This window comes from Aphelocoma coerulescens, chromosome 13 (genome assembly GCF_041296385.1).
Source record: "Aphelocoma coerulescens isolate FSJ_1873_10779 chromosome 13, UR_Acoe_1.0, whole genome shotgun sequence".
Classification (NCBI taxonomy): Eukaryota; Metazoa; Chordata; class Aves; order Passeriformes; family Corvidae; genus Aphelocoma; species Aphelocoma coerulescens.
Genome location: NC_091027.1, coordinates 11,134,240 through 11,148,866, shown reverse-complemented (window position 1 = coordinate 11,148,866; position 14,627 = coordinate 11,134,240). Strand labels below are relative to the sequence as shown.

The following is a 14,627-nucleotide window of genomic DNA, read 5'->3' as shown; positions in this document are numbered from 1 at the left end:
TGCTGCAGAGCCCACACTGGGCGGATGCCACGTGCAACAGAAGGTAGCAGCTCCTCAGTCCTGCAACCACACACATCTGAGCCCCTCTGGCAAGAACAAACAAAGGTGTATTCACATTTCCACTGGCCTGGCTCACACCCAGCAGTGGGTATCCTGCACTGACTGGATTAGGCTGCTCAAACAGCTACAGTAGATTCAAGTTTGTCCCAGTTCCTCCTCTTCACCCCCTTCTGGCTGGCATTTTCACATGGCAAGCCACACGCCTTGCACCTGATTTTAGTCAGGACAAACTAACAACAAATCTTTGTGGACTGAGAGCTGGGTGTCAAGAACAGATAACACATAGGAAAAATAATTCGGAAATGATGAGCAGAAACAGCCTTCTCATCATTCCTGTGCAACTCCCCTGACGCTGTGGAGAGACCAGCTGTTCTCCACTGCCCAGAGCTCATCCCCGAGTCGGGTGGTCGGGCTGGGAAAGCCACTGCTCAGGACGCAGCACAAGAGAGGACCAAGAGCACTGACCTACCTCCCTCATCCATCCCCTGAAAATGACATGGGGGCTGCTCTGCCAGCTGAGTAGCACCAGGATGCCATTCCTGACAGACTGCTCTGGGAAGTGCCTCTCCCTGTCTGCACTGCCAGCAGAAACCCAGCCTTTCACCCCACATAGCTATTTCAGTGAAGCATCCAGATTTGGGAGGACTCGCATCCTATTCCAGCTCTGGCTACGTGCTGCTAATTTAATTTCTGCTGCAATTATTCTCCCACCCACCCACTTGATCTACTGTCAATCAGCACTGACAGGGTCCCCATAGCCCAAAGCCTGCATTTCCAGCCCCCCTGGGCTAGAGAGCTGCTGATTCTGGCAGTTTGAGAATGAACAAGAAAATAAATATCTTCTCTTTTTATTAGCACTGCATAGGGGTATTTTGACTAGCAAGTTGATGCTACAGGAAGCAAAATCAGTGGGATCTCCAGAAACTGACAGATAGGTGCTCCCACTCTCCCCATCTGCTGGGGAGAAGTGGCTGGGGCCCATGCCCACAAGGACATAAGCACCATGCCAAGTGAGACTGGGGATCCTAATACATCAGCAGTGATGTCATGTCTGCATGATGGAAATCTTGACTGCTGGCTGGAAAGCTCTGAGCTGCCCTCAGCATGCCTGTGGGTCCCACCTCCACTCATCTCCGTGTCCAACGGATAGGATGCAAGTCTGAATGTCACTGCATTTGTGGCCTCCTCTGTAGATCCTTGCTATTAAGGACAGACTTGTCTAGTGAAACCAACTGATAACTAAAGCCTGCGTAAAAAAAAAAAATTCCTGAAGGTGACTCACTCATCCTGTTCAGTATTATTTCTGCTAATTATGAAAAAGCAGCTCTCCAGTTCCAGCTTCTTCAGTTTGAGGGCAGCTATTCCCCACAGTCATGGCATTAATCAAAGTTTTAATAAGGAGGATTGATTACATTCTTGGACTCTGAGTAGGGATTTTCCACAAAGCTCAACTGAGAAACCACAACAGATTTAGAAAGAGGGGAGAGGAAAACTCACCGGCCACTCCATACCTTCCAAGTTCTCTTGCACAGAAGATAACTACAAATTTCACTGCCTTCAAGACAAAGATTACACCTAAACAAACTAAATTGTAATAATAGAAATACAGATTTTCCAACAAATCACTCAGACTGAGGCATTCTGCTTAAGCTCACGTTTCAGGGCCTCCAGCAAGAGTTACTGTAGTCACAAGTCAAGATTTTCAACAGATCTTTGCTCAGGATGAGGAAAAAGCATACAGAGTAAAACCTGGAGGAAGGAAGGATATGTGCTCCACATTACTGCAAAGGTCACTAAGGTAAAACTCTCAAAATCTTTTGCAGGGACAACCCCCCAACCTCTTTTTGTGATTTGAGGGCAGAATTCCAGCAGAAATTTTTCCCTGTGTTTCAAAGCAGATTGCTTTTTTCCAGACGCAAGGAAGTGCACCTAAAGGTTGCACATATTGAGCCAAGTTATTACTTTACAATGAGATTTTTCCTTCTCACAATCTAGTAAGTGCCTTTGCTAGAGGGGCTGAATGAACACAGCACAGGACAGCCCTGGGTCACCTGGCATTGCTCCACAGGGACTCCAGCCATGCCTGGGTGCTCTGCAGCGAGGGTTGGCTCTCTTGGGTGCTGATGGTCATCCTCAGCCTCACACAGGTCAGAGGACATCAGTGGTAACACTTGGGTTAGCACAGCTGCTGGCATGTGTCCCAGGCTGTCAACATGAACCACACTGGAGGCACAGGCCATTTGGGGAGAAGAGTCAACCAGCACATCTTGGGTGCAAGCACCACAACCTGGAGGTGTGCATGGAACCACTTTCACCTCCTCTCTGGGAAACCCAAAAAGCCACTAAGGAAGACAACATATGGAAACAGGCACCAAAAAAAAAGAGCAAGAGCAAGAATCTGCTGCCTGTACTTGTGTACCCTTGTTCATACACCTCTCTCAGTGCCCTACCACAAACACATCTGCTTTACACATCTACTCCCCAGATTTACATATTTTCAGTGTACATCTAGATACACAATAGTCCATCCCTATCCCCTTCATTATATTCTACAAAACTGTCTAATTTTTAAAAAGATCCATATGTAACATATATTAATAGTCAGATTCAAATCCAATCTGCATTAAACCTCAGAAATGTTGTATCTGGCAGTGGAACTGCTGCACATTTGTTCCTCATTTAATATTATTCATAGGGTTTGGGCACATTAAAGTCTAGTAAGAAAAAAATATCTGTCAGAGAAGATGGCTATAATTGATAAATGTAGCAAACATGGCCAGAATGCAAAGCCCAAGCTCACATATCACCCTGTGCTGTAAGTCAGGGCAGGAAAGACAAACAGTCCCACATGTCGCTGGTGGCGGTACTGGGGCAGCTCTGCTGGTGCTGCTGTTGTGCTGTGCCTCTGCCCAGCAGGAATGCAGAATATCTGCAAATTCCACATCGCTGGAACAGCCAACAGACTCAATGGCCTCATGCTTTGGTCAATTTCTCATGGGGTTTGGAGGATCTCGCCCCATCCTGATCACTCGGTGGGCTCTCTGCTGCCAGTGCTTTCTCCCCATTCCTCACTGAAGGAAACACTATTCCTTGTAGCATCATCCCCTCTCTTCCACCCCTGCAGCTCTTGCATTCTTTCTGGACTGAGCCAAATGAGGGCTGAGGGGGCACCCTGGGACCCTCGTCAGGACACAAGCCTCTCTGGAAAGGAGCAGATGAGCTAAACCAGCAGATCCTGCACACAGGCATTTTGTAAGGGTTCGAGAAAAAGCATGGACTAGCATACGACATAAACCACCTCTGTGGAGAAGGAGACCATCTGAGCAATATTTGAACACTCAGAGTCAGCCAAAGAGCACTCAAGCGCTTCTGGGGCAGGCACAGGGGACTGTGTCCGCCTGAACTGACATACTTCGGTGTTCTGAGGGCTGCAGGCAGCCCCAGGGCCTCTGCAACTGCCCTGGGTGGGGTGGTCAACTTACAGCAGTGAGAAGCCTCAGCAGGCTCCAGCCCTGCCATCCCTGACCTCGGGTGCCCTGGGAAAGTTGGCAGCATGTGCATCAGCTCAGCACATGTTCAAGGGGCAGCCAGACAGCAGGAGCTGCCCTCTGCCTATCTATCCCCCTGGTCTCCTCCTTGTTCCCCAGATATCTCTACAATGTGGACCAGCTCATGCAAAAATTGACAATCCAGTACCTCATAAGCAGAGAAGAAGAAAAGAAACCCCATTCCTCTTTCCATCAAGAAGCCAAAGGAGAGTGAGAGTCACCTCTGACCTTGCTAACAAGCCATAAGTCAAGAGATGGGTAGGAAATCTGGGGAGACCTGCTCAGCTCCATTCACTGCCTGGCTGCTGCAGGAGACAGGGTAGTAAGGCAGGGCAGGATATAGGCAGAAGGCTCCAGGGAACTGAGGACAGAGGGAAGGGAGAAGCTGCAAAGCAGAGAGAAGGAGTGAGAGAGGAAAAAAAACAAAGGCAAAAGATGAGAACATTACAAAAAAAAAAAAAAAAAAGAAATCCACCATCATGGGAGGTGAATCACTGTCATGGGATTGAGAGGGTGCAACAGATTTTGGAAGCAGCCAAGAGGCACATCAGCTGAGGCAGATGCAGACAGACTCTGCTCATGCTGTATCCCGGGACGGGCAGGCACCAGGCAGTCAGAGGACTCCCAACAGCTCCATCCAAAATAACACTGACTCTGAGCTCGGTCACAGCTTCAGGAGGGTCAGTGCTGCCCAGCCTCCTTGTGTCCTTGGCAAGCTGATCCATCAAAGCACAGATAGACCTGCATGGAACTTTAAAGCCGCACATGGAAACTCCTTCACTTCTGGAAGGACCGTAGGCAGAGCACAGGGCTTTCCAGACTCCAGACATCGATGTCCTCTCCTCAAAATCAAGTTGGGAGAGCAGCAGGTGTGCAGGGCTGCAGCTGCCATACCTGAGGGTCTGGCTCGATGTTGATCCGGTACGCTTGAGCCTTGCCATCTTCCAGGACAGGGGGTGACCAGGTCTTCCCTTCAGCTCTGCAGTGGGAAATTAAGTAAACTCTACTTAAATTGCTTTTAAAAAAGCCCTAACTAAAGCACTCCAAACAAACAAAATCCACAAAAATCCCAAACAAAGAAACACGCTCCTTAAACAAAACAAAAAAGCAATAAAACAAATTAAATAAAAACCGTAACAAACAAGCCACAAAAGAGAAAAAAAAAGACAAACACATATATAGCATATATTAATTCCCTGGCAGGCCTATATTATATATGCATTTGTCCAAAATTATCCTCAGAAACAGTACAATGGTAAATAGAGAAGATGACAGTTTCACGCTATTAAAACCATGAAGTTCAAAATCATCCTTGAACTACTGGCTCTGTTTCAGTTTGGGGTTTAAGAGACACACTTATTTTGGTTCAAGAAATCAGAAGACAGGCTCTTGGTGGCTCCTGTTTTTCATATTCCTGGCTTTGTCCCTTTATTCTGCCCCCAAATCCAGAAAGTATTCTGATTACATGTGTGTATAGATATATGTATACATACATACATGCAATCCCCGGCAGGCCTGTGTACTAGACCACATCAGGAATTCTATAAACAGGGACAAGGCTTACACCACCCTGTATGAATCATCTTGACCCTTTCAATAGTTGCCAGACAGAAAAAAGCCCTAAAAATACAGTTTCCATTCTGAAATGCATCTTCAGTCCTGCCAAGGCAGAGCACAGTACTGTCACTGTCCAAAGATTTTCCATGTGCCTGACCAATTTTTTCCCCACAAAGGCATCTGGGGGCATGGTTCAGACATGATCTCCAGCATAGATCTCCAACACTCAGGGTATGATGAAGCTGCAGGGGCCCAGGCAAGGTCCAGCAGGCTCATATACAGGCTTTTCAGGATGCAAGAAGGTTAAGTTGGAAGATGGAAATTCCATTAAGTTCAAGATACATCCTTCAACATGCAAACTATTTTGTTTATCATTGCAGTCTGTATATGCACCACTTCACAAAAATAGGTCTTGTTCCATGGGCACAGATGCATCCAAGCATCCAGTGTGGACTCTCACCCCTGCCACATACCACATTCACTTTCACTTTAATTATCTGCAGAGTCTAAGTTTGAAAAATAAGGAGCGTGATTTTAACCCAGGAATTCTTGAGGTGATTTTTACCTTTTTCACAACTACACAAGTCAGCAGACAAAGCTGCCTTTCCAAATCTAGGATCCACCCCGAGGATTTCAGCTTTTTTTTTTCAGTACTGCCATTATAGCCTTTTCAACAGGGAATGATTACTCTCTCTCATAGCTAGATATCTTGCTCTGATAATTTATCTTTACTGTAGTTATTTGATTTTAGGCTGGGACAATTCACTATAAATTGGTCTTTCCAACTGGGACAAAGGAAACAGTCCCTCCCAGGAACATCAGCATTCCCAGCAACCCCGACTTGCTTTTTGCCACGATCCACTGCTGTGTATATTGCTTCCACACTGCAAATCAGATCTGGAGGCCCAGAACAATAGAAATGCCTAATTACACTGGCAGGGATCACCATTATTATTTCCATGCTTTCCTGAGCCAGCCTGATGAGAGCTCGCGGTGCCCCGAGAAGGATCCATGATAACTTTCCCCCCACTCAGCTCTGGAGCCTACATGCCAAACACAGCTTAAAGCATCCCAAAAGACTTCAACCTGCCAGTAAATAAGAACAGAGCTTCAGAAAGCTTCAGAAACATTCTGATTGCAGAAGATAAGAGTGATAGCAGTAAGTTCATTCTGCATGAAAGCAGGGCATTCGGTCACCAGTATTGCCCGTACTTCCCAGTTCTCCATACCCCTGACAGAGATCACACTGTCTGCACCAGAAAGCAGATGAACTTGTGCATTCTAAATGTCATTATGGGTATATTTACACTTAATGACAGACATGGACAGACTTCAGTTTGCATGGAGAAGCCCATTCACGGTTAATGCTTTAATGACTGAACTCAAGGCTTCACCATCAGTTCTGCAGAGTGACCAGAAGTTCTTGGTATAATGGAGACCAACTCTGAGAGCTTCCAGTGACAGCCTGAACAAAGCCAGGCTCACATTAGACCCAGCTTTCACTTGAACTATACTCAAACAAGCTGATACTGCACAATTTGGGCTCCACTTGGCACTTTGAAAGGCAAAGCAAGGGTGAATGGGAGAAACACCAGCCTCACCAAAAAGAAAGTCAAGTTGTAAGCTTGATGAGCATTTATGTTTACACAGGGAGACTCCCTCTTTTCCCTGGGAACAGCAAAATACCATGTAATCTGAAATAATCCAAAATAATTAAGAGATGACTCTGCCTGAGAGAACAATGCTACAGGCAGCTACTGCAGGAGGGGCTGATGCTTGGAGCTCATGCCCCAGCCCTGGCTGCAGGAACACCCCATGCCCACAGCCCCAGCAGGACCAGCAGCACAGGGGTCCCCTGCACCTCCCAGAACAAGCCCCAGAACAGTGGGGACCTGGGGATCAGCAGAGTCACCCCAAGACCCCCCCGCAGCAGGGTCACCCTACCAATAGTCAGAGCTTTGTTTTTACGCAACAGCAAAAACCCAACACACTTTTCATATACCACAGCCAACAGATCAGGCATCACTCGAATGTTAGGAGTTGCTTAATTTACAGCTCAGGGACAGGAAAAGTGTTCTCCGATGTGTTATAGGGGATTAAAGGCAGCTATGTGAAAATCATTACCCTGCACTTACACCACTTTGCTCTCTTAATGGCAGCTAGGACAATCACAAGAAAAAATACCTTGACCTAGGTTAGTGCAAGGCCTTCCACACAGGGCTTCGTGGGAAATGGACCCATTAACAGAACATCACTAAAAAAAAACAAAGTTGCAGACACCTTTTATCCCACCATTTGTTTTCTGAAAGTTTCAGAGTCATTCTCAAAAGATTACTTGCATATGCTCACATATTTCCAGAATGTTTTTTCACCTGGTAGTGATCTGCAAGTCTCACTCTCAACATTTGTAGAGCTGCTTTTAAGTTGCAAGAATTCCTGTGTCTTACCAAATTTCTAATTTCTCCATCCCCTTAAAAACTAACATTTATCACTTGGGAAGTGCCAGTCTGGATCCAGGTCACTGCCATCTGTGACCATGCAGCCACAAGCCACCAAAATAATCATGTTGCTATATTTCACCCGCTTTCTTTGGGGGGTGACTCCACGGTCCTGCCCATCTCCTGACTGCTCTTCATCTCCCACCATGGCACATCACAATGCTCACAACTGATTGTTATCACTGATATGGCCATTAGCCTTCTAGAAGCTTAATTCAGTCTAGAAGCAGCTACAGCTGATGCTTCAAACTTCCCAGGATCGTGAACCTCACCACGATAACCTTAAGGCGTTGGATCCACCCTCTGCAAGGCAGGTGAGCAGCACAGGAGCTGAGCTCTGCTGAGCACCCCAAAGGACCCAGCTTATCCAGACTGTGTGAAGAAGTTGCAGGATTTCTCCTCCTTCATTCCTCTCAGCTGAAACCATTGTGTATTGCTCTGGAAAGCTGCCGGTTTTCCTCTCTATTAGTCTTCAAGGAGCTCCAGAGGGGAAGCTGTGATTCACTTTTTCAGTTGTACTTTTACTGGAAACTTGAGAACATACATTGTCATCCTTCCCATCTTCCAGCAGCTTGCCTGTGCTGCTCACAGCTAACAGACCCCAACAAAATCCCCAGGAGCTGAGGGAGATGGAAGGAACATCAACTACGTGATGTTCCAGGGACTTTTGGGGTTACATGTCCAGCAGATTAATTGCTGGGCTTTCTCACACAGAAACTTTCAGAGAAACTCCATCTCTGTACAAAGAGCAGGAATAGATAGAGAATCTTCATAGTCAATTCTCCAAGCAGACTCAGCAGTGGCATACACACCAAACAAAGGGGGAAGAAACTGCTTCCACGATTTATTTTAGATAGAAGGAATCAAAGCCGAACCTTTGAGGATTTATTCTTTGACACCACAGTTAGGAAATAAATTCAACTCAACCACCCTGGGGTTCTTAGCTGCACCTGGGGCCAGGCAGATGATTCCAGTCTTCCAGTGTCAACCTGACCCTGTGCACAACAGCCCTAGTGCTATCACCAAAAGAAAGGGCTGGAATTGGATTGGACCGGAAATAATATAATTGTGAAGGTTGAAAAAGCCCTCTTAGACCATCCAGCCCCATTGTTACCCCAGCATTGCCAAGCCCACCACTAAACCATGTCCCCAGGTGCCACATCTATGTGTCTTTTAAATCCCTCCAGGGATACGAGTTCCCTAGGCAGCCTGTTTCTGGGCTTGACAACCTTTCAGCGAAGAAATTTTCCTTAACAGCCAATCAAAACCTCCCCTGGCACAACACACTAACACACTTCTTGCCTCTTAAGGAATTTGTTGTGTAACTTGGAAGCAACTCCACAGTGAGTGAAAAGAACAAATTTTATCAGGTGTTTGTGAGTAGCAGTTCATGGGGCTGCTCCAGACCCCAGATCTTCTCCAACCAGCTGCCACATAACTGGCCTGACCCTTCCTGCACTAAGGCAGGCAAAGTACATCCCGTGCTACCTTGGCTTGAGATTCAACAGCTGGGAAGATGATGATGGAACAGCTGCCTAATTTATCATCATGGCAGTCGGAACCATCCCACTAAATCTTAATCAGTGCCATTGCTGTCTTCCCCACAGCCTCACTAAACCCATATGAACTCCTGGCCTCCCATTTTGGAGCCATTAACCACACCTGAACATCCAGCCCTTGTTCCAGGGATGCCCAAGTAATTCCTCACACCTCACATCAGTGCCCATATAGGCATCAATGAGGACTTTCAACCAGTTTGTTTCAGAACAGTAAGGCCACTGTGCTGCTTTGCCTTTCACAGCCTCACTGCCCAAAGACAGCCTTGCACATGTTGGGGCAAAGCAGGACCCAGGGACAAAACACCCATTACCTTCAGGGAGGTCTGGCCAAGAAAGGATTTAGAAAATGGAGGGTGTGAAGAAGGAGGGAAAACCCTCTCAAGAGATTTGTCCTTGATAAAGGACAAAGAGATTTAAAAAAAAGAAGTATCTGCTAGTCCAGCCTGAGAGCAGCAGCTTCACAGATACTGACGCTGACTGTTGGCTCCAGTGGCACAGGAGAGCCACAGAGCCCAGCATGCTTGAAAAGCTGTGACATCCCCTCGCCAGCAGTTTTCCCAATTTCAGCATAGGGCCAGTTTCTCCAGGAAAGCTGCAGCACAAGCCTTCACGCTCCCAGCTGGCAGACAACAAAAGGTTCAGAAAAAGCTGTGGGACTCACCCTGGTCCTCTGGCACAGATGGGTTGGTCTAGACAGTGCTGCCAAGGGTTTCCCGGCAGTCTGTGTCAGCAGGAACAGCGATGCCACAAGGTCTACAGTCCCACACCCAAGGTCCTCAACCCTCTGCTTTCAAGTAGTGATTTCATCAAAATACAGCTCCAACCCAATTTTATGGCTACCTTTATTTGATGCATGATACTTGGTCTTGGTCAGGCCACTCAGTAACTCCCCCTTCTTGTTTTTCCCACATTGTGACTTTCCTACTGAACTTCCTAGTCTAAGGGCATTTACTGACCAGAGTCTGAAAACAAAACCCATCTTGTTCTCTATTTCAGTAACATATAATGTCAAGGGTTGATGGAGAAAGGGCACAGAATGGAGCAGTCCAGACAGCACCAGCACTGTGCACCTCCCTGCCGTCTCCTTCATCCTCACGCATCCCAGATGGAGGAACCTTGCTTTGACAGAGTTAACACCAAATTTCAGGTATCTCCACTAAAGGCATACAACAAACAGGCATGTTATTTCAAATGTATTTCAGACAAACACATTTAAAAATAAATCTCCTTGTGTTGACTTGCAAACTGTATTTTGTTGAAGGCAGTGTACAGAAAAGATGCTGCTTGAAGACCATCCTCTCCCCAAGGGAAAAGATATTAATCCACACCCCCGCAGGCAGGGCTTTCTTGGAGCTCAGCCTCAGAGCACGGCCCAGGGTGTTGATCCATAGCTGTGACAAACAGCAGTGGCTGGACATGCACACAAACCAACAAAACCCCTCATCACTGCCACAGGACATGGCTCCCTGAGCAGGACCAGGTAACCCCACATTCCAGGAGGCAGATCCTGGAGCAGGCATCCACTCACACCTAGGAGAGAAGAATGCCAGATATGCTTCCAGCAATGACTAACAATTAGGCAACAAGATCCAAGAGGTCACTTGGGAGACAAGAGAGAGATCCAAGAACCAAGTCACTGTGCACTCACTTTGGGCCAAACTAAAATTAGACCTAATAGCGCATCACTGGAGCTACTGTCCTCACTGCATAAAAAAACAAACTACTCAGTTTTTCTGTCAAGAGAAATGCCACTTTCATGGACATCTCTGGGCACAGCCAAGGTGAGTTCTGCCCTTGGAGAAGCCACCAAACTGATCCAAGAAGAGCCACCCCATGCTGAACAGCTCCTCCCCTCACCATCTGTTCCTGCCTTGCAGAGCCTTGAAGAATTTATTTTTGCCTGACTGTAAGATAAAAAAGTCTTTAAAATCTGCATTTATGAAGACTTTAAGGCCTGACAAAACCATTGCAATCCTCTTGTTTAGCAAAGCCCAGCCACTGCAAGGCTGGGGGCCACCACCAGCCACATCTCTATCAGAGAATTCACCTTCTCTGGATGTAACACAAGGTCTCACTGTTAAAAATATCCACACCTTGGTAGATACAGTTGGGTAAAAAAACCCTGAAGCCACAGCCCCTCCACACAGCATCTTCCAGATCATCTAGAGGTCATGAATGAACATTTCTGTGTCTCAGGAAAACCAAGCAGACATCATCCCTAACCCCAGCAAGGCACATACCAACACTGTTGTGAGACCATTGTGACCATAATCCCTGCCCTGTGCAGGAATCACCACTTAGGAAAGGAGATGCACTTTCACTGAGATATTCAAGGGTCCAATCTGAGCCAAAAAAAAATCCCACCAGCTGATACCAGTGCCTAAAATGAAGTGGAAAGGTGGGAATGCAGTCCGTCAATTCACACAGCAGAAACCCTCATCCATGAGAATAAAACACTGCCACACTGCAGGTGAAAACTGTTTTCAGCAAAACTTGGTTCTAACTCCCAATGAAGCTGTTCTGCTGCCAGACCACCCCAGCAGCTGGTGGCTCATCAAAACCTCCTGTCACTACATATGGATTTCCACCTCTTCCAAGGAGAGCTCCAGCAGCCTGCAGACAGTCAGGAAAGGAACCCTGGTCCTGCCCTGGGCCCAGGTCCTCTTGCAGGTAGAAAATCACCTAGTCTCTCTAAAACTGCTCCAGATGGAAAGCAAAACAAGTGCCCTCCTTGGCTATGGGAAATTCCACCTGTGTGAAAAGGTTTTGCTTGCTTTCCTTATTTTCTTTCTGTTGTAACACAACAGAAGCAACATCATCTGTACACCACGGGCTGAGCTCAGAGGACTTTGCTTTAGACAGGCAGCTCAGAGATGCCTGTCTGAGGAACCATGAGGAAACACAGAGGGTTTGCTCCATTTATGGCAGCACTCCTTCCCCGCTGCCCAGGCATCCAGTCAGAACTACATGGTTTTCCAAGAAAAGTATAAACAGTAAATGATAGCTCTTTATAGCAGGAAATGACTCTTTAATCTGAAGTGGAAAACTATATCCACTTATTTAAATTTATTACAGATAATATTAGCCATTTGTGAACCTTATAAGGAGCACTCATTTTGCCTGGGTAATTTGTGATTTTGCTACAGAATTAATTCTAATAGAAATAAAAAACCCCCAAGAAAACCAAACCAACTAAACAAAAAACCCCACAAACAAACAAAAAACCACAACACACACACAAAAAAATCTTGCTCCAACTTAAAAAAAAACCAATAACCAGAAGACCCCCAACACCAAACTCACGCTTTCATTTTGCTTTGAAATACCCTAAAAAGTTCATTTGGCAGGACCTTCAAAAGTGTATTCATTGAACAGATGCTTAAAATGATGGGTGGATGTTAATGAAGTGGAAGGGTTTGTCCAAAGGAGATTATGATTCCCATGCTACTCTTGCTTCAGTTGACACAACCTCAAAGATTCAACTCAGGCCACAGCCTGGAGAGGCCACTTTTTCTATCAGTAATCCATTAAAAATAATTTTGTTTTACTTTGAAAACACATGACAATTATCCAGACCATGGGGATGCTCCAAGAACCCAGCCTGAGAGCACATCTGCTCCAGGGCCAGCCAAAAGCCTTCTGAGCAAAACTGACGCAGGAGGACATCAGAGAGAACCAACCTGTTCACAGAGAGCAGCAGCAGGTCCACACACGCTTTGATCTTGTTTTGTGCTTCTAGATGTGTCATGTTGTCCGTGTTCTCTCCATTAATTGCCAAAATAATGTCTCCTGGGCATAGGTCTGCCATGGCTGCTTTACTGCCAGGGTTAATCTGGGAAAAATAAAAGGGTTACTTAAAAGAATGCTGGGGGTTTTTTTAAAAGAAGCCCAGTTTCTTGGAATAAGATGCAGGTAAAGGGAATGGTTATTTCTGAAGAATATGTTTTATCTACACCAATGGCATCTACCTGAGGTTGGATGTCAGAGGTCTCAGGTACGCCCCAGTTCTCCAAGGGCCATCCCCTGCAACAACATTCTTTGAAATAAGGAGTTTCAGTCAACTCCAGCTACTATGTGACGAGGTCCCCTCCTCACATTTGTCTCGTGCTTGAAATAAATGCAATACGCTCTTTCCAGAGAGATGCTTCACACTCCTTTGGCTTGCAGACCTTTCACGACGCTGCAAGAGTCAATCCCTAAGGGGCACATGAAACCCTCCCCTTCGATTAACCACCCATGGAGAAGTGCCATCCCCTGACTGCTGCCTGGGGAGAGGTCATGTTTGACACCACTTTTTCTGGACTGTCACCCAAATGACGCATCTCTTTCTAGTCCTGCATGGTCACCAATCCCAACCCCAGAGGGATTCAGCAGATGTGGCACTTGGGAACATGCCTTGGCAGTGATGGGGTAACAGCTGGACTCAAGGATCTTTAAGAGCCTTTCCATCCTAAATGATTCCATGATTCTATTCTATAAATATCACATGGCTCTTTAAGCCTCCACAATTCTTTCCTTCTGGTTTTGTAGGAGTGCCAGAACCTTATAAAACTTCTAACTTCTTTCCTGAGGAACTAATGACCGGTCCAGGTACTGTTTGTGGTCAGCCACAAGATCAATCCTGGAGCCCATAAAAGAGGTTCTAGAGAAATTTCATTTCATTCATCCTTTCATCATCCCAAATGTGGTTTTAATTTTTACAATAATATAAAATGACGCAAGGCATAGTCAGAACAGGGAAACACATCTGATTAAACTCTTAATAGCTATGTGTTTGCCCTCTAATTTCCTCTTCAGAGCATCTGCTAACCAAACACATTTTATCAACTGAGAAGTCACGGCGAGCTTGACTTTTGGTTATTCATGTGTCACTGCATTAAAGAAAGCTGGTGGTTTGATTCTGTTTACTCTTGATTTACACAGATATAACTCCCTGTCTTAGGTGGTGGGTCTCTGTCCCACCCTCCTTGAGAAATCCAGACAACAGGAGCACTGCTCTACCTACCACCTCCCCTTGGACATGGCTTACAGTACATGACAGCAACCAGACAGACCAGGGATAGTTTTTCAGACGGTAAGACCAAGTGGGGCAGTTCCCCAGTGTCCAGAAGCCCCCCAACCACCACAAGCCATCATTAAACAGGTGGTTTCTTAGAAAGGAGGCATGCACACATCCCAGCTTACATCTTGATTTCACAGAATCCTACAATAGCTTGGGTTCGAAGGGATTTTAAAGATAATCTTGTTCCAACACCGAGGCATCTTCCACTAGATCAAGTTGCGCCAAGTCCCATCCAACCTGGCCTTGAATATTTCCAGGGACAATTTGTTCTACTTTTGTAGGGAATTCAAAGAGGATTTAAGTCTAACCACAACAGCCCCTGGTGAGAAGCAGACAGCCCCAA

At 46.2% G+C, this 14,627-nt stretch overlaps 1 protein-coding gene across 2 annotated transcripts in view; it reads right to left on the bottom strand.

Moving 5' to 3' along the window:
* The window catches only part of PDLIM4 (PDZ and LIM domain 4), a 42,108-nt gene that overhangs the window by 15,217 nt on the left and 12,264 nt on the right, over positions 1–14,627 (bottom strand). For both annotated transcript variants that reach the window (XM_069029030.1, XM_069029031.1), the window contains exons 2-3: positions 12,903–13,054; positions 4,503–4,587 (exon numbers count right to left, since the gene is read on the bottom strand). In XM_069029030.1, coding sequence (XP_068885131.1) covers positions 4,503–4,587; positions 12,903–13,054 — 237 coding nt within the window. The remainder of the gene's footprint in view (positions 1–4,502; positions 4,588–12,902; positions 13,055–14,627) is intronic.